At 36.4% G+C, this 21,091-nt stretch overlaps 1 protein-coding gene across 1 annotated transcript in view; it reads right to left on the bottom strand.

Moving 5' to 3' along the window:
• Positions 1 to 21,091, bottom strand: part of NELL1 (neural EGFL like 1) — an 883,145-nt gene that overhangs the window by 779,033 nt on the left and 83,021 nt on the right. The window contains exon 3 of the mRNA XM_044681836.1: positions 13,415 to 13,565. Coding sequence (XP_044537771.1) covers positions 13,415 to 13,565 — 151 coding nt within the window. The remainder of the gene's footprint in view (positions 1 to 13,414; positions 13,566 to 21,091) is intronic.

The raw sequence follows: 21,091 nt of genomic DNA, 5'->3' as shown, positions 1-21,091 counted from the left end.
TGAGAAAAGGCCCCAAGTCCACAGCAAACTTCATACTGTGTTTTCTACACATGAAAAGAGTTGGACATTTTATAATCATAATAAGTCCTTTTGGAGATGGACGTTATTACCCTACAATCAATTCAAGATGTTTTACAATTCCTCTGTCATCCTATGAAACCCTAGTGTACCTCACAAAAGAGTCTAGTTATGAACAGATAATACTGATCTCTGTGAAATGTACTGTTTGATCATTATCTCCCTGTCTCCCACCCCCAACTCATCATACTCATACTTCAGCTCAATCAGCCACTTGACACATCTCACTTTAGTTTGATATCAGAAAGATAAGAGAGAATGAGATGTTCAATAGAAAACTCTATCCAAGAAACAATTCATGTTTTCCCATAAGTGAAGGGAGGAGGGAAAGAAGGAAGAATGAGAAGAAAGGGAGGAGAAGGAAAGGAGAGGAAAGAGAAAGGGGAGAGATAAGAGAGGAGGGAAGGGAAAGAGAGAAAGCAAGGATTACTAGGAAAAGGAAGGGGAAAGGAAGGAAAGGGGGACGAGGAATAGAGGGAAGAAGAATGGGAAGAACAAGGAGAAAAAGAAAAGGAGAGAAAGGAAAAGGGGGCAGAAGAATTAGGAAGAAGAAGGGCACAAATGCGAGAGAAGAACAGAGAAAAGTAATAGGAAGGGAGGAATAAAGGAAATAGGGAGAGGGGAAGAAGGAAATAAGGAAGAGAAAAATAAGAAGTGAAAGTGGTAGATAAAGGAAGGAAGGGGGGAAGGGAGAGAGGAAGAGAGGGAAGAAGGTAGAGAAATGGCTTCCAATGGTAAGTAGAAACATTTGTAAGAGTTTAAAAAAATGACAACAGATCATTTGGCCACTTTTGCAGAAGAAAAATCTAATGTAGTAGGTCAATGATATTCCTGAAAAGTGCTTTTCATAGGTGTTCAAGGGCTCAGGACACATTTTCTTGCTCTTACACTTTTATATGTGTGCATTTTATGTGTGTGTAAAAAATATATATACATATAAATATGTGCCTACATATATGTATATGGGTGTTTATGTATGTATTTAGGACTACATAAGTATATTGGGTTGCTTTTGCTTTTGTTTTGTCTGCATGTTATTTATCAGTATAGGGGGTAGGGAGCTCAAGCTGAAAACTCTACCAATCAATGTAGATGTTCTCCTTCTTTTTCTTAAAAAAGTTATTACTTTTTTATTTTTTATTTATATTATTATTTTTCTTAAAGTTACATTAAAGTGATAATGAGCTGCCTGGAAACCTGAAAAGTTACATGATTTGCCTAAATGGCTCACAGAACCCGCATGTACCATGAACCTAACATAAGTCTAGACCTCTCCAGGGAGAGAATTCTATCCACTACATAAAGATTTCTCTCAGAACCCAACTATATAATAAGCATATATCAAAAATAACATAGTCATGTTAATCTGTTAAGTTGCTTTATTTACCAAATTGGAATTATTTTCCTGGAAAGCCAAAAAAAAAAGAGTAACGAGGTGAACTATTGTAAATGTTTCATATTCATCAGTCTTAAAGCTCTTCCTGTTTTAGTCCAAATACACACAAAAATTGGACTAATCCATATATACCAAATAAAGCAAAGAAAAAAAGAACTCATGTTTAATTGAAGTAAAGAATTAGAAACTAAAAATATGCCAACCATTTGAGGAATGAATCATCAAATCGTGCCTTATAAATATGAGACAGTATTATTCCGACTTCTTTAGAAATGACAAAAAAAAAGATGGTTTATATGAACTATGGCATAGTGAGTTGAGCAGAACCAAGAGGATGATTTATACAATTAAAATGCATATATATGCATGTATGTAAATATACATACATGCATATATACAAACAGTTTTGAAAGATAGAACTCTGATCAATGACCAACCACAAATTCAGAGGACTAAAAGTGAACCATGTTCCCCACCTCTTGGCAGAGAAGTGATATACTAGAAGTGCAGAATGAGACATACATTTTGGGGCTAAGTATGCAGATTTACTTTTTTTTATTTTTTATTTTCCTTATGTTTAAGGACTGTTGGTGGGGGCAGGAATAATACTGGGGCTACTAATTGTGATAGCAAAAAATGTGAGTGATATTGAAAAAAAAAAATTTTTAAAGCACACAGAAGAGAGAAGAAATTCCTAATGGGGAAACAAAGAGGACAATGTTGAAACTATGTTAAATAGATATACTAACTTGTACTTAATAGAGATTCGGTGTCATATACAATCCTTTTTCTGTTATCTGTATGAGGAAATGTTCATATTTGTTGATTTTTATCAAGTCAATTCACCCACTTAACAGAACCCATTCTCTCCTTAAAACAATCAATTGTACAAAAAATCAAGCCATTCCCCAATTGATAAATGGGCAAGAGACATGAATAGGCAATTTTCAGGTAAAGAAATCAAAAGTATCAATAAGCACATGAGAAAGTGTTCCAAATCTCTAATAATTAGAGAAATGCAAATCAAAACAACTCTGAGGTATCACCTCACACCTAGCAGATTGGCTAAAACGACAACAAAGGAAAGTAAAAGGAAAGTAATAAATGTTGGAGGGGATGTGGCAAAATTGGGACATTAATGCATTGCTGATGGAATTGTGAATTGATCCAACCATTCTGGATGGCAATTTAGAACTTCACCCAAAGGGCTTTAAAAGACTGTCTGCCTTTTGATCCAGCCATACCACAGGTGGGTTTATACCCCAAAGAAATAATGAGGAAAAAGACTTGTACAAAAATATTTATAGTCATGCTCTTTGTGGTGGCAAAAAATTGAAAAATGAAGGAATGTCCTCGATTGAGGAATGGCTGAACAAATTGTGGTATCTGTTGGTGATGGAATACTATTGTGCTCAAAGGAATAATAAACTGGAGGAATTCCATCAAAGGAATAATGAACTGGAGGAATTCCATTCCTTATTCAAAGGAATAATAAACTGGAGGAATTCCAAGAATTGATGCAAAGTGAAAGGAGCAGAACCAGGAGAACATTGTACACAGAGACAATTACACTGTGGTAAAAATTAAATGTAATGGACTCCTCTACTAGCAGCAATGCAATGATCCAGGACAACTCTGAGGGACTTATGAGAAAGAACTGTGAGAGTAGAAACACAGAAGAAAAACAAATGCTTGATCACATGAGTCGATGGGGATACAGACTTTACACGATCACCCTAATGCAAATATTTGGTCTTGATCAATGACATGTAAAACCCAGTGGAATTACTTGTTGACTACGGTGGGGGTGAAGGGGAGGGAAAGAACATGAATCATGAAACCATGGAAAAATATTCTAAATCAATTAATTAAATAAAATTTTCCAATTAAAAAGAAACAAAAATCCTGTAATTAAATTCCCTGAGCCTTATTATTGACAGTAGAGCTTAAGAAGTAATTGATGATAAGTATAACATGTTAAAAAGAGCACTCATTTGGAGTTAAATTATCTGGATTTTTATCTGAGCTCTGTCACTTCTTACCTAGGTAACTTTGGGCAAGTCACTTCACCTTGACTAAATTCAACACCTTCATTATACAGATGAGGAAACTGAGATCCAGGGAGACTCAAGTTCACAGAAGTAATAAACATCATAGGCAAGGCTTGGACCCAGATCTCCTGACTCAAGTCAGAGATATTTCCACAATACCACATTGATGTAGGAGGGAGGGAGAAGGAAAGTCAAAGATGGCAGGGACGTAGAGTATGATCATATAATTAAATAAAACTTCTGCTCCTAATCAATATTACCAATTTAATGTTATACTACATGGACATTAAAGATTCAGGCTTAAAAGTCCCTGGATACTTAATGTAAAGATCAGTCAATGAACTCTGTTGATTGCTCTCAGGCCATGAATATTCTAAGCAAACTCAGTTCATCAGAAACATAAACAAATGAGAAGCAGATTTTCCTTTGGAAAAGCTCAAGAATATGGAGTCTAATATCCTATAGATTCACAGGAAGGACAAAAGTTTCAAAATATTCAGATAATCTACCAAAGACTTTCTCTTAGGTTTCACAGAAGTCAAACATAAAATCTATCCATCCATCAGAGAGAGAGAGAGAGAGAGAGAGCGAGAGAGCGAGAGAGCGAGAGAGAGAGACCTCTTTTCCATGGATGAATATGTATCCTCCAAATCCCTATATGCTCCAATGTGGGAAGTCAAAGGAGATATTTTTTAAAATTCTCCAGGCACATTCCTTTTGGCTTAAATGATTTGGTGCATTAATATTAATGAAGTTATGACTTTTGGCCTAAAAACTAAAGGTTAATGGCTACACTCGCTGGGTTTTTGTTTTTTTGGGTTTTTTTGCCATTTCTCACATACAATCTGAAATCTAATCTGCATATATACAAGTAGAAACAATTTGACCAAAATGTAGCCCTGATACTTCATGTTCTCAATTAAGGTCAAAAGTCAACTGAACAAGTCTACTCCCTTAATAGCTATTAAAATCTTATTTAATTAGTGTGTTACTTAAAACACTACTTTGACATGAGGTTTTTTTTTTTACATAATACTACAGATATGACCATTATCATATTATCTACACTGATGTCATTACCTTTGCTTGAGTTTCTAAGTTGATATAACTCATGCTAAGGAAGAAGTAAGGCAAGTGTCAGTGTGTATTTAGTTCTTGATTATCCCCACATGAGTTGCCCACAGTAAAATTTTAATCCCAAGACAGCTTCTCTCTACTTTGGATGCCACTTCCCACCTTTCCTCTTTCAGTATAAATGCTGAGAATGTAAACTAATTTAACTATCATCAGTGATGCATATAATTAGGAAGAGAAATTTGCTACTAAAAAAAGGAAAGCATTAGACTGAGCCACTATTTTCTATTTCTGAGACGAGTATTTTCCATCAGGGTAGAGATTCTACCTGACAAAGTGGTGCTAAGTTTCCATTGAATTACAGAAACTTTTATCTTTCCATTTCTAGGAAATCTGGGGATGAATGAAAGGATGTTCCAGAAATCTCTAGAACTGGAAAACTCTTGCTCCCTTCCTCTGCCTCTCATACTTCTGGCTTCCTCAAGACTCCCCTTCAAATCCCATCTTCGGCAACAGGCCTTTCCTAGTCTCTCCAGTCATTTGGTGCTTCTCCTCTAATGTCTCCTTCCAGAATACTTTATCTTATGAACGTCTCTTGTCCAATAAAATATAGGCTCCTTGAGGGCAAGAACTAGTTTTTACTTTTTCTTTTATATCCCCATTCCTTACCACAGAGCCCTTCTAATAAATGTCCATTAATTGGCTGAATGATAAATTAGGAAGTCAAAATAATTTCTTCTATTAAAAGGAAAACATTAGAGGGAAGGGCTGTATTTACTTTTCTCTTTATCTATATAGCCCTTAGCCTAGCATGTAGTATTTACTCCTTAAGTAGCTCTCCTGGAGAAAGTTTCTTCTTGAAAACCCAACTTCTTGTCTCATAATGTGTTGTACTTAGGCTTACTTTTACCCATAATTCGGGAATAAAATTGAAACCCAAAGGATTTGTTATTATATCTAGATAGTTGTACATTCTGGCAGACTGTTCAATTAGATTTAATCTATGTTAATTAAGCTTTCCATTTTAACAAAGCTTCATATTAAAACACATTTGAATCATGACAAATAAACATTAAATCTTCATTGCCATTAAAATATTTCAGCAAGGCAAATCTATCTGTCTTTTATATTCTCCCATTGTATCCAGTTGGTACTGAATATTGTTTTTTTTTTAATCCATCAAATTAACATTGTGGATAAGTACAAATAACAAAGTATTATCAAGTACCCATTTCATTACATGAAACAGTCAATTCAACTGCCACCTTCAGGAAAGTTCTCAATAGCCATTATCTCCATGTCCTCCATTCTGTTTTATCTATCCTCAAGATATTCATGAGAACTGAGTTGGTTTAATCACCTGGGAAACTTCCACATATAACTATGTCAATGAGCTCAGTCTATGAATCAAGAGTCAAAGCCTTTCAAATGGACTGCCTCTGGCCATAGTGTACATGCCAGGTAAAAGAGAAATGCCTTCTTTTTAATACAAGAAACCTGATTTACTAAACAGATTCTTCTTCCACTAAGTAGCAAGATATTGCAAACTTTCCTGGAAGCAACAATAAATAAGTCAGCTTTGGCTACATTCTTTGCAAAAAGGTTGAATAGTTGCTTACCTTCCATGACATAAATGATGGCAGTCATATTCAAGTCTGGGTCCTCAGTTCATTTAAACCCTCTTGCCATCATCTTTGATCAGCCAACCACTATTTTGGACTGAAATTAAACATTACTAGAAGGTAAGTGCAATGGGAGTAATTTTATTTTAAACTTCCACCCAGAGGAAGAAGAATGCTTTCCCAGAAAGTAGTTTCCCTATGCCCTAATGGCTCTCACTGTCAAATATCTTGGCCCAATTTTGTACAACAATTGCAGCACAGCTTCTCTGGTGTCTCAATGTATTTTGCATTCATTTTTGTTCTTTCCATACTCCAGTTAACAATGAAAAACCCAAGAGTCAGTGAGGAAATCCATAGGTACAACCAACAAGAAATTGCAATAATGAACCAAATTTCACAGAACATGATGTCACAAGCATAATATAATGTATCACAGTTAGATAACAGTTTGCCTGAAGAAAGATCTGAGGGATAAATTTCAAGGTTTCTTGCCTGTGGCTCCAGCCAGTTTAAGAAAGGTCAGGAAAACTTGATTATATATTCTGCTTTCCCCTTTGACTACTTTGCCCACCTGTTGCTGTTGTTAATAGTATAGTCCACAGAATAACACCCTGAGGGTCTGATTGTTATGGGAAAGGAGCACAAAAGAGTTAAAAATGTTTATTTAAAGGGATGCACAGCAGTTCTTAAAGCACTTCATGTCAAAATATGAGGGGAACAGAGTCTATCCGGAAAGCTGTTGTTTTATTGTTCTTTTAGCCTAGAAAAAATTGTTCAATATTTAGTAGCATGAAGGTTTGAAAGCACTATGTTAAAAAAGTATAAACTTTTATCACTTAGTTGTTGATCTAAACAAAAATAAATTAAATTAAGTTTTAGTTTCTTTGGTTTGCTTTGATGAATTGAACTAATATCCTTTATACCTGGTTATTCAATAAATGTTTGCCTTTTTAAATTAAAAATAAAATTTTCTTAGTAAATAGCATAATAAAATTTGTTGCCCAGGTCTTGGACTCCTAAGGTCCATTTTTGGATACTTTAATGGGAATGTCAGACAAAAGGTTAATTCTCTGCATACCCTTTGATCCAGCAATACCACTACTGGGTTTGTACCCCAAAGAGATAATGAGGAAAAATACTTGTTCAAAAATATTCATAGCCACACTCTTTGTGGTGGCAAAAAAATGGAAATGAAGGATTGTCCTTCAATTGGGGAATGGATGAATAAATCATGGTACATGATGGTGATGGAATACTATTATAGTGCAACGATTGATGACCTGGAGGAGTTCTATGTGAACTGGGAGAACGTCAATGAACTGATACAGAGTAAAATGAGCAGAACCAAGAGAACACTGAACTAGCCAATATAATGGACTTTACTACTGATAGCAATGCAATAATCCAGGACACTCCTGAAGGACTTATGTGAAAGAACACTATCCACATTGAGAAAAAAACTATGGGAGTAGAAATACAAAAGCAAAACATATGACATCCCTTATCACATGTATATATGGGTATGTGATTTGGGGTTTAGGCTTTAAAAATTGCTCTATAGCAAAACTGAATGATGTGGAAGTAGATATCAAGTGATAAAATTTGTACAACCCAGTGGAATTGTTGTCAGCTCTGGGAGGGGGGAAGAAAGAGGGGAGAGAAAGAAAATGAATCGTGTAAACATGGGAAAATATTTTTAAATATTTTTAAAAAGGTTAATTATCAGGTATACTCAAAATACAAGATACACTGGCAACTGGCTAGTAATGAATGCAGAGAGAAATCCAAATGGTAATGAATTGACTAATACCCACCTGGATGGAAATCTCTTGTGGAATGCTAAAAGAGTCTATTCCAAAGTCTCATCTCTTCAAAACTTTTATAAATGACTTGGATGAAGTCAGATGGCATGCAAGTCAAATTTGTGACTTATATAAAGCCAGAAAAGATTGCTAGAATATTGGATGACTGGATCAGAGCCCACCAAGATCTCATCATACTGGCAAAGCAGGCCATAGGCAGTAAGATAAAATTTAATAAGAGTAGATACAAAGTTCCATACTTGAATTCAAAAAGCAGAAAGCATCTTCAGAGAATAAAATATAACTTGCTAGAACAGATATTATCTTTCAAAGACCTAAGAATTTCCATAAACTAAGAGCTCAATCTGTGCCATTAGAATGATAGAAGAGCCAAAGGAAAGTAATGAGATCGTGGGATTCATTAAAAGAAATAGTGTGCGCCAATAGATCATAGGAAGACTATGGGATACTCTGCAATAGTCAGACCAAATATGAAAAACTATGTCTTTTCTTGGGTACTACAATTTAAGGATCACATTGACAGTCTGAAATGTGCCTAAAGGAGTGACGAAGATGCTTAGAGACCTGATGTCCATGAAAAACATGAATAAGCTAAAAAAATGTCATCATAGAGTGAAGAGAAGTTTTAGAAGTGATGCAATTGCTACCTAATAACACTGAAGCATTGTCAAATTACAGAGCAAACAAAGGGTGATCAATGGGATGATAGTAAAAGGCAAATAAATTTCACTTCATTATAAGGAAATTCTTCCTAAATGAGAACTATCCACAAATTAAATGGATTTCCTTGAAAAGTAGTGAATTCATGTCAAAGAGGTTTGGTTTTTTTAACCCTTACCTTCCATCTTAGAATCAATACTATATAAACCCCAACTATAAGGGTTTTCAAGAAATGGTTGGATAGCCAATTCTTTTTTTTAACACTTATCTTCTGTGTATTGGCTCCTAGGTGGAAGAGTGGTAAGGGTGGGCAATGGGGGTCAAGTGACTTGCCCAGGGTCACACAGCTGGGAAGTGTCTGAGGCCAGATTTGAACCTAGGACCTCCCGTCTCTAGGCCTGACTCTCAAGCCACTGAGCTACCCAGTTGCCCCTGGATGGCCAATTCTTAATGATGCAGTAGAGAGAATAGATATTTCAGTTAGAGATGGACCAGATGATCTATGACTAAGACTATGGAAAATGATCTTTGTAAAAATAAATAAATAAATAAATTTACATTTTTTTTAAATAAGATCATTGGGTGATAATATCATAGACTTTAAAGTGGAAGGCAACTTTTATGGCTATTAAATCCAACTGGTTCATTTCACAAAGGATAAAACTGAGGTTAAGTGACTTGCCCAGGGTCATATAGCTAGTAAGTGTATGAGACCAGATTTGAACTTATCTCCCTTATTCCTAGTCTTTCTAGGTGTCTTTCTAGTCTAGTCTAGGTGTCTTTCAAAAGAATTAGTTTTTTTTCAAAACTTTTTGAACAATGGCAACAATCAGATTTGCATCGACTTTCCCCTTAACATTTTTATTAAGGATCTTTCTTTTTAGAATTAAAACAGTCTCAAATTCCTTTTATGGTGATTCTTTAAGATTTAGTATTCTTTTTTCAAAATGCATTAGTGCAAGGATTTTATCAAATGAATAGTATTAATTTCTGAGCATCTTAACATATTTTCTCACACAAAAGTATGAGATACATAGAAGATGATTACAATTATATCTCTAGAACTCAAAACAAATAAATCTACCTAACCCTAACTGCATCCCAATGGAGGAAGACAAGTGTTTACCTCATTCTACCCACATAAGAAGCTGAGGAATTGAATTATCATGCAATAAAAAGTCATAAAGGGAACCTAAGTCTTTTGATTTGTCATTGTTTTATCCACCAGGGCACCTTACTCTTTGCTACCAAATTAATGATAATACCATATCCTTAGCAATCTTATTTCAGAGAATCCAAAAGGTCTCTCTCAAGACATTGACTAACTCTAGATAGATAAAAATAGATAGATGATATCAATAGATAGACATACAGACAGATTGTTCCAAAAGGCTCGATGCTCTTTTAAACTATTAAAATGTGTTTATAAAACTTGTACTTTTCTAAGCTCTCTGCCATTCTTCATAGTATTTCCTCTCACTTTGAGAAAGTCCTCCTTGTTCCATTATATCTACTAACCCAAATCCTACCCACCCTGCACAGCCCTGTTCAAGCCCTACCTCTTCCCCCAGATTACTCCTACTCACAGTGATCTCAACTTCCTCTGAACTCACATCACATTGTCTATAGCACACATGTAATCATCCCTGAGATTATATTTGGATAGGGTTTTTTTATTATCCTTTAACTTTTTAACTAAGTATCTACATCTTGTCTCCCCAAATAGATTGTAAGTTCCTTTAGGGCAGGGTTTATTTCATAGACATTATGGAATCATAGGTGTTAATTTGGAAAGCAACTTAGCCCAATTTTATTTTATAGATGAGAAAACTGAAGTCCAGGAGCTAAAGATACTCATACAAGGTGACACAATCATAAAATTATAGATCTTGGGAAAGAAGTTGGAGATCATCTTGATGAACCCTCTAATTTTACAAATGAAGAAATTAAGGCTAAGAAGGTTAAGTGATTCTCCTAAGGTCATAGAGATAGTAACTATCAGAGATGGGATTTAAATTCAGGTCTTCTGATTCCAGAGTCTGTGTTCTTCTCACTATTTCACACTATTCTCCTGCTCTTTGAATTAGATGACTTTATGGTCATCTCCAACTCTTAAGAATCAGTGATTATAGTTTCCCCTTTCTTAGTATCTATACCTTTTATTTTTAACCCTTGTACTTCGGTGTATTGTCTCATAGGTGGAAGATTGGTAAGGGTGGGCAATGGGGGTCAAGTGACTTGCCCAGGGTCACACAGCTGGGAAGTGTCTGAGGCCAGATTTGAACCTAGGACCTCCCGTCTCTAGGCCTGACTCTCAAGCCACTGAGCTACCCAGTTGCCCCTGGATGGCCAATTCTTAATGATGCAGTAGAGAGAATAGATATTTCAGTTAGAGATGGACCAGATGATCTATGACTAAGACTATGGAAAATGATCTTTGTAAAAATAAATAAATAAATAAATTTCCATTTTTTTTTAAATAAGATCATTGGGTGATAATATCATAGACTTTAAAGTGGAAGGCAACTTTTATGGCTATTAAATCCAACTGGTTCATTTCACAAAGGATAAAACTGAGGTTAAGTGACTTGCCCAGGGTCATATAGCTAGTAAGTGTATGAGACCAGATTTGAACTTATCTCCCTTATTCCTAGTCTTTCTAGGTGTCTTTCTAGTCTAGTCTAGGTGTCTTTCAAAAGAATTAGTTTTTTTTCAAAACTTTTTGAACAATGGCAACAATCAGATTTGCATCGACTTTCCCCTTAACATTTTTATTAAGGATCTTTCTTTTTAGAATTAAAACAGTCTCAAATTCCTTTTATGGTGATTCTTTAAGATTTAGTATTCTTTTTTCAAAATGCATTAGTGCAAGGATTTTATCAAATGAATAGTATTAATTTCTGAGCATCTTAACATATTTTCTCACACAAAAGTATGAGATACATAGAAGATGATTACAATTATATCTCTAGAACTCAAAACATATAAATCTACCTAACCCTAACTGCATCCCAATGGAGGAAGACAAGTGTTTACCTCATTCTACCCACATAAGAAGCTGAGGAATTGAATTATCATGCAATAAAAAGTCATAAAGGGAACCTAAGTCTTTTGATTTGTCATTGTTTTATCCACCAGGGCACCTTACTCTTTGCTACCAAATGAATGATAATACCATATCCTTAGCAATCTTATTTCAGAGAATCCAAAAGGTCTCTCTCAAGACATTGACTAACTCTAGATAGATAAAAATAGATAGATGATATCAATAGATAGACATACAGACAGATTGTTCCAAAAGGCTCGATGCTCTTTTAAACTATTAAAATGTGTTTATAAAACTTGTACTTTTCTAAGCTCTCTGCCATTCTTCATAGTATTTCCTCTCACTTTGAGAAAGTCCTCCTTGTTCCATTATATCTACTAACCCAAATCCTACCCACCCTGCACAGCCCTGTTCAAGCCCTACCTCTTCCCCCAGATTACTCCTACTCACAGTGATCTCAACTTCCTCTGAACTCACATCACATTGTCTATAGCACACATGTAATCATCCCTGAGATTATATTTGGATAGGGTTTTTTTTATTATCCTTTAACTTTTTAACTAAGTATCTACATCTTGTCTCCCCAAATAGATTGTAAGTTCCTTTAGGGCAGGGTTTATTTCATAGACATTATGGAATCATAGGTGTTAATTTGGAAAGCAACTTAGCCCAATTTTATTTTATAGATGAGAAAACTGAAGTCCAGGAGCTAAAGATACTCATACAAGGTGACACAATCATAAAATTATAGATCTTGGGAAAGAAGTTGGAGATCATCTTGATGAACCCTCTAATTTTACAAATGAAGAAATTAAGGCTAAGAAGGTTAAGTGATTCTCCTAAGGTCATAGAGGTAGTAACTATCAGAGATGGGATTTAAATTCAGGTCTTCTGATTCCAGAGTCTGTGTTCTTCTCACTATTTCACACTATTCTCCTGCTCTTTGAATTAGATGACTTTATGGTCATCTCCAACTCTTAAGAATCAGTGATTATAGTTTCCCCTTTCTTAGTATCTATACCTTTTATTTTTAACCCTTGTACTTCGGTGTATTGTCCCATAGGTGGAAGAGTGGTAAGGGTGGGCAATGGGGGTCAAGTGACTTGCCCAGGGTCACACAGCTGGGAAGTGGCTGAGGCCAGGTTTGAACCTAGGACCTCCTGTCTCTAGGCCTGACTCTCACTCCACTGAACTACCCAGCTGCCCATATCTATACCTTTTGATTAATTTTACTTACATCACTTAATTCCCCATATCACTTAGAACAGTGCCCAGGAGAAACTAAGTTGTAAGAAATTCTGATAATGAAAAAAAATTCTATTCTGTACAATAATTATCACTTTGAATTCCATAACAAAGGAAACCAACAAAACTGATCATTTAAGACCCTGGTAGAAAGGAAACTGATTTTTTTCATATACAGTGAATATATATGAGTACAGAACAGTCACTTACAAATGGCCCATGGAGCAGTTTTTTAATTTTTTTGTAATTTCCTGTTGTATCTACCCCAAAAGAATTTACTAAGATGTGGTTAGTAACAATAGGAACTTAAATCAGTGAAGTTAATTCTATATCCCTGTAACAAAAACCTATAACGACCATTCAATTAGGATAGCTGGTAGCCTTTCAGCAGAAAGTGGAATCAAAGATCACTTTCTTACCTGTGCTCCAGTTCTCGGATAGACAGAATCACTCCTGAAGTTGATGGCCTCTGCTGTACAGTAGCCAGGAAGGTGAATTCACTTTTATTCCGAAAGATCTGAATTAACTTCTCGGTCATATGTGGGGCTGCATGGATCTCTCTTTCTACATCTAAGAGTTTATTTGAAGAAAAAGGAGATAGGAAAGAAGAAAGAACAGAAGAGCAAAAAAGAAAAGAAGAAAAGAAGAGAAAAGAGGAAAAAAAGAAGAAAAACACCCTGAGTAAAACTACAGAGACCAAAGGATACAGATTACATTTTTCATTTTTCTCCCCTGTCGATATTTTTCATTTTCAAGAGTCATCCACTACGCCATACAGCAGCATTCATTCAATACAAAACCTGGAAATACCATCTCTGTCAATGTGCCCACTTGTCACTTTGACAAGTTCACAATTGGCTAGCCACTGATTTTCTGACAGGAATTTTGACGGGACACTGAGCAATCGGGTCCTGCTGCAAGCAGATTAAGTTGCTGTAAATAACATGAGAGGCAGGCAGATAAACGGGGTCCTAAATTCTCAAGGACCTCGGAAATAACAGCACCCAATGCCATGTAGCGGGCTTCAATTTCAATTTTAACTTTAGCATGCTTACTATTCCTCCATTACACTATCAAAGCAACCCATCTGGGATAAGACCATCATCACTATGCTAATACAAGTTGTGTTGGTCTGTGCTTAAAGAATAAGCTTGTTCTTATTAATAAATAAATAAAGAATAAGCTATGCCTATGAACCCCAAATGTACAGATCTTCACTGCATATATGGAGCCACGATGTATATTTGCAGCTCTCTAAGCCTATAGGTGGTGAAAAAAGTTGCCAATATGCATTGGTGAGGGGATTTCCTTACTGAGAATTCCCTAAATATGTCTTTTGGGGCGGGGGGGAGGGGTGGGGGCACAGATCATATAGCATGCAAAATGTGACTTTTATTGTGAAATATTTATTTAACTCATAACTTGTCCGGCAAGGTTCGATATCTTTCAACCTAGACAATCCTACTAGCCAGAGTTTATCTTTCTTCACCAACCACAAAATGAAGATCATTATTCACTATTCATTCAGAATCACCCCCACTCGTGATAAAGCCTATAATTATCATAGTATTTCAGGCTAAAAGTGCTGTAGAGTAGGAAGGTGCTGTAGTAGGTAGAGTGCTGGTCCTAGGATCAGGAAAACCTTAGTTAAAATACATCCTCATACAATTACTGTGTAACTAGCAAGTCATTTAATCCCATTTGCCTCAGTTTCCTCATTTGTAAAATGAACTGGAGGAGAAAATGGCAAACCTCTCTAGTATCTTTGCCAAGAAAATCCCAAAAGATGTCACAAAGATTCTGACACAACTAAACTGGCTAAACAACAACAATAACAACAAAACCTCCTTATATCAGAATCAATCAGAATTAAATCAATTATTATACATTTAGTCAGTAATACTATATGTGCCAGGCACTATACTAAGTTTGGGGGATACAAAGAAAGGCCAATGACAGTCTCTGCTCAAAAGTCTTTAAAGTCTGATAGGAGAAACATGAAAGAATTCAAGAACTGTTACCAAAATTATATTATGGGAAATCAGTGAGTATCACGCAAACCCATGTATCATAGACTCCTCTCCTAGCATGACCACTTTCCCTGAAACTACATGTCGAAGGTCTGTTTGTTTGTTTTTTTATTTTAGTACTCCATGACACACTTTTTAAAAAACAAAGTATTCGAAGAATTTGTTAAATGGCATCATGAAGAATCAGAAATGACTGAAAAATATCCAAACAATAACAACATGTTCAAAATTAATAGAAGATAATTTTGTGAGGAGATCACTGAAATCAGGAAAGTTATCAAGTAAGACAGAGAGAATTTGAGCTGAGATTGAAAAAAGCTAGTGAGGCTAAGAAATGGAAGTAAGGAGGAAATGCATTCCAAGCATTGAAGTGTTGGGGTTGGGGGGGATGTTGGGGAGCAGTCTACAAAGGCATGGAAACAAGCAATGGAAAGAAGCCAATGAGGAAAGGAGCAGCAGTGATATGATTTGACTAGAACAGAGTTGAGGTAAGTAATAGGTAATAAGGTCTAAAAATGTAAGTTTAAGCCAAGTTGTGAAGGACTTTTAACATTGACCAGAAGAGTTACATTTCATTTTAAAAGCAAAAAGAAACCATGGGGGCTTACTGAGCAAGATAGTGATTTGGCCAGCCAGAGCTGTGCTTCAGAAATATTACTTTGGCAGCTATGTGAAGGATGGATAAGAGAGAGCAGCCACCTCTGCACATTTAATCATACCCTTCTCTTGTTTCCCAAAATACTGACCATTCTCCAAGTCTTCGCTCAGGTCTTAATTCCTCACAGAAGATTTTTTAAGCACCCTAGTCAATAGGAGAACATTTCTTTCCTATGAATTCCCATAGCATTCATTAAAATGCCCCTCATTTGGCACTTAAAAGTTGTTCCTTTCATTTGTCACATGCTTTTAAGGTATATAAGTATTTTCACTCCAACTAGATCACAACTTTTTAAGCATCCATTTTGCTGTCTTTAAGTATCCAATGAATTCCAACTTGGGAGAGCTATTAAACTTGTACTTCCTGGTTAGAAGCAATTCTTCCTTTCTCTAAACTTCCCTATTTCCATTGAGAAATCATCATCTTTCATGTCATCTCTTCATTCATAATGACATCACCATAGTTCAGGTCTAAAATACAAATCCATCTATATGACATTTTTTGAAGAAGTTTCAAGGTCTCAATTGCTTCTAGGCTAAAATACAAAATCCTAACCTTGGCATTCCAAGTCTGTATTCCATATACTCTGTATTCCAGGAAAATGGGCTATTTATTATTCTTCAAATTTAACATCTCATCTCTCATTGCTAGATCTTTGCATAGGCTGTCCTTCATTCCTGGAATGCCCTCGATTCCTTACCTTTGACTTTCAGTATCCTTAGCTCTCATCAGGATTAAGTATATGGGTCACCTCATACAGATACCTCACCCCTACAGATATTAATTATCACCCTATCCTCTCAAATTAATTATCAGTTTATAGTGGAATGTAAGCTCCTTAAGGTCAAGGATAGCACTAGCCCAATTCCTTGCACATAGTGGGTGAAAATACAAAATTGCTGAATTAAATTGAGTTTGCAGAAAGATGGACTATTTGGCTTAATAGAAAGGAAAACACCCTAGCAATTAGAGCTCTCCAAAAGCAGAATGGGCTGCCTCAGTGGGTATTGGGTTCTTCTTCTTTAAGTGAAGAGTGGATGACCATTTGTTGTGGTTGCCATAAATGAAATTCACTGAGAGGCACAGGTTAGAAAGAAATAGAGGAACAAACATTTGTTAAGCACCTACTATGTGTCAGACAGTGTGCTAAGAGTTTACAAAACATGAACTTATCCTCACAACAACCAAGGGAGGTGCTGTTATCAAAACTATTTTCCTCAGTTTCCCCAACTATAAAATGTGAATAACTGATTTGTCCAGGGTGCCAGAACTAGTAAGTGTCTGAGAGTGGATTTTAGCCATTTTGTTTACTTCAGGCACAGCACTTTATCCAATGTACCAAATAGTTGCCTAGGTGACTTCTAAAGTCCAATCCATCTTAGAGTTTGTGATCCTTCTTCATCCCTGTTCCACTCAAGCCCCTGCACATTTATACATCATGCTCCAAGAACTGGATTTTGCATGTGGTAGATGTTGATTGACATCCTGAGTGCCATCAGAACAATCAAGCAGACCATCCCTTTTGAAAAGATATACCTCTTTTGCAGATGAAAATTTTAGAGCAACCTGCTCAGCTGGAAACTCTCAAGAAAACCCAACATAGCTCTGCCCCTCAGTTGCTGATTTAATCTGCCAGGCAATTCTCTTTCTCTCAAAACACTTATTTGATCTTGTTTTACATAACTATAAATGCTAACAGTAAGAAAATTGTCCACTGATTTTTTTTCTCACAAAACCAGAAGATATATTCACACCTCTGAAATGTCAATTGGTAGTAGCTGGAACTAATGAAGCTGGGCTCTTCTTCACCTTTGCCCCCCGCCCTATCTACCCTGTGCATCTTCATCAGTTCTCCTCACAGGCTTTCCCAGAGGGCAGGAGAACATTTTCAGGTAAGACCTTCCTTTTTTCAACTAGTGAATAAATGAGTAGCACACCAGAGTGGAGAACTCTCCCCATTCCGCTTCGACCAGTGTAAAATGCCAAAAATGTCCATTTCAATATAGTAAAAGGTAATGTGTGTTCTCAGTTTCAGTGAAATGCCTTGTGGAAAATGTTTAACATGATTCCCACCAGCTAGCAGCATGCAGGCAAGAGTACTAAAAGCTTCCATTTCTTCTAGTGATGGGGTGTGTGGGATAAAGGAAGCTGGAGGATTAAGAACTGGACTTTAATCCAGTTCTCTCACTGACTAGAGACAGGACCCAAGAACTGTCTTTTGCCTCTCCTGACCCTTCCTCCCACCCACTAAACTAGCTTGTATTTAACGATTGTATATTCATTTGTATGTGCTCACTTTATATTTAATCTTTATACACTTACAGATACACTTTTCTTTTCCCTTTAGAATAGAAACTACTTGTGAGCTGCAATTGTTTCATTTTTTATTTGTATCTCTGACATGAAGTATAGTACCTAACACATAGTAGGTATTTCATAAACTCTTGTTGTTTGATCGATTAGGTGGCGAGCCATCAAAAAGTATCTTTCTCTATGGCTTCAATTTCCAATGAGGATGTTGGAAAAAATGACCTCTACAGTCCCTTTAAGATTTGAGTGGAATTGATCAGAATTATTGAATGAGCTTCAAAATCTAGCTATTACCAGTCTAAAATCAACTCCATGGGGAAACATAAACAAAAAATTCATTAATTAGCTTAGACCTGCTACTTGTCACCAGCTTTTCTACCATCTGCTGGATTGCCTGGCATCATTGGTGGTTGGGAGTGGGGGATAATCAGGAGAGTCTTCCCTTCAACTTTAGAACTGATAGGAAGAGAAGTATTTGTTTGGAACTCTGAAGATCATCTCCACACAGAAAGTATCAACATGTTCATTGACACCTTGTTGAAAGGTACCTCTTTTAAGGCAGACCTATACAGTGAAAAGAACAAACTCTAAATTCAGATAATCTGGGTTTAAATCCCATTTTTGATACTTCCTACCTTGGTGACCTTGGACAGGCCAACTTCCCTGAGCCCATGTTTATTCCTCTGTAAAGTGAGATTGATTTAAACTATCTTGAACTAGATAGCCTCTGAAGTTCCTTCTAGTTCTAGGGATCTAATTTCCTGATCCAGCTACTAGGATTCAAGGACTATCTATCATTAGTGAAAAGGAAGGGGGAAAAGAACTGCATTCTCTAAATCTTGGTCATAGGTTCTTAGTCAATTAAAGTTATTTCAATTTTTAAAACAGTCTATGATTTCATTGATCAGATACTACAGCCATTTACATGCAGACCATGTAAAGAATTTCAAATGTTGCTGTATCCAGAAACATTTATCATGCTGCCTATGGAATCTTGGGTAAGTCCTTTTAATCCTCAGTTTCTGCAATGGTAAAATAAAGGGATCGGACTAGATAATTAATGAAGTTCCTTTTGATTCTATGATATTTATGAACCTCTGATTATGAGTCCTCTAGACTTAGCTATACTGGTCCATGAAGGATGAATGAGCAGTCTACACCAGGCTTCTACTGGGTTAAGACCCATCAGAGTTTGTGCTCACTCCTACTAGCATAGTCCTTGAGATCCTACAGTCATCACCTCTAGTTCACAAAAGAAAAAGTTATTGCAAATGTTCCTATTTTGCAGATGCTCATCAACTAATTAGAACTTAGCAAGAAGAGTATATTTTTAATTCTGTCCTTGGATGAACCTATCAGTTTTCATTTTAAGTGAAATTACAAAAACTTGCCAGGGCAATGATTAGCACCAAAAGCAAATAAAAAGAAATGAAGGGAAGAAATTAAATGAAGAAATGGGTTCTCTATGTCATCCTCTCTGCTTCCCAGATATGTACTCTTTCTCTTCTTTTCTTTTTTTTAAACCCTTACCTTCAGTCCTAGAATCAATACTGAGTATTGATTCCAAAGCAGAAGAGCAGAAAAAGCTAGGCAATGGGGGTTAAGTGACTTGTCCAGGGTCACAAAGCTGGGAAGTATCCAAGACGAGATTTGAACTAGACCTCCTGTCTCTAGGCACATATATGCACGCTCAGGACTACCTATTTAAAATTTTCTCAGTCTCATTCTAACAGGGAGAACATTGTCCAGGCTGATGGATTAAGGAAAAAAATCTCAGTTCCCAAGGCTGACTGAAGGACATTGTATTTAGGACAAAAGAAAGCAACAAGAATAGATCCATGCCCACTCCCAGCAGGGAAGGTGTCTGCAAGGGTGAAAGCATCAGCCATGAGTCCTGGGCACTCTCTCCTCTCTGCCCCATGGCAGCTAATCTCAGCCCAAACTGCCTGAAGGAACAGGCTACATTAACTGTAATTACAGGCTGTTTACATTAAGAACCTCAGGGAATGTAGAAAACTCTAAATATAGCCTACACAGTTTCTGTTTGCCCAAATACCATTGAGCTAATGGTAAGAAAGATTTCCCTCAAAAAGGGAAAATAACATATTGCTAATTTGGAATGGCAGTCCGTACTTAATTTCCAAGTTCAAAGGAAATTGCCAATACAGAACTGACAGCCGCTATAAGGCAAGTCACGCAAAGGACCCCACATCTTAAATTGCTCGAAGCAGCTGTCATTCTTTCAGGTCACTGGGGTCTGCTCGCTTAAGCAGCTAGAGGTTTGGTACAGTGAAAAAGAATGCCAGATTTGAGGCCAGAAGATCTGGGTTAGAATCTTATCTCCAATACAATCTTTCAACCTTTCAATATTGAACCTTAACCTCTAAAACTTGAATTAAAACTGTCCAGAGTAAGGTAATCAACAGGATAAAGGACCTCGACTCCATATCATAGGTAGAAATCAATTGAAGGAACTGATGATGTTTAGAAAAGAAAAGAGAGAGCTCAAGGACCACAAAATACTCATCTTAAGTTATTCGAAACACTCTCATGGAGAAGAGGGACTAGACGTGTTTTGTTTAGTCCCTTAGTACAGGGCCAGGAGCAAAAGGTAGAAATTGCCAAGAGGATGGGAAATTTAGGCTTGATATCAGGAAAAACTTCCTAATAATGAGCTGTACAAAAGGAGAACGCACCACCTTCGAAAGTAATAAGTGCCCTCTAATTAAAGGACTGAAAATAGAAACCACTTGTTAGGTGTGTGATTGTGAAGATTATTGCTCAGGTATGGATGGAACCAGATGGTATCTGAGGCTTCAGAAATTGTGTGATTCTGAGATTCTCTCTGGACCTCACAGTTTTCTCAGCCCTAAAATAAGTCAAATTCTCCGACTCCAACTTTTAGAAGAAAAGCAAATCCAAATAAAAGAGGGTGGGGGAAGGAAATTGGACAAAATGATTTTACAAGTCCCTTGTAGCTCTTTATCTATGAATGAATGATATTATATCAGTAATCTCCCAGAGGAGAACAACTCTGAGCTAGTGAATAGTTCCAGGTTGTAGCCAAGCTAGACTACTTGCTATTCCCATTAAATGCT

This window comes from Gracilinanus agilis, chromosome 6 (assembly GCF_016433145.1).
Source record: "Gracilinanus agilis isolate LMUSP501 chromosome 6, AgileGrace, whole genome shotgun sequence".
Taxonomy (NCBI): Eukaryota; Metazoa; Chordata; class Mammalia; order Didelphimorphia; family Didelphidae; genus Gracilinanus; species Gracilinanus agilis.
Note: the sequence above shows the minus strand (reverse complement) of the source record. Positions and strands in the feature narration are given on the sequence as shown.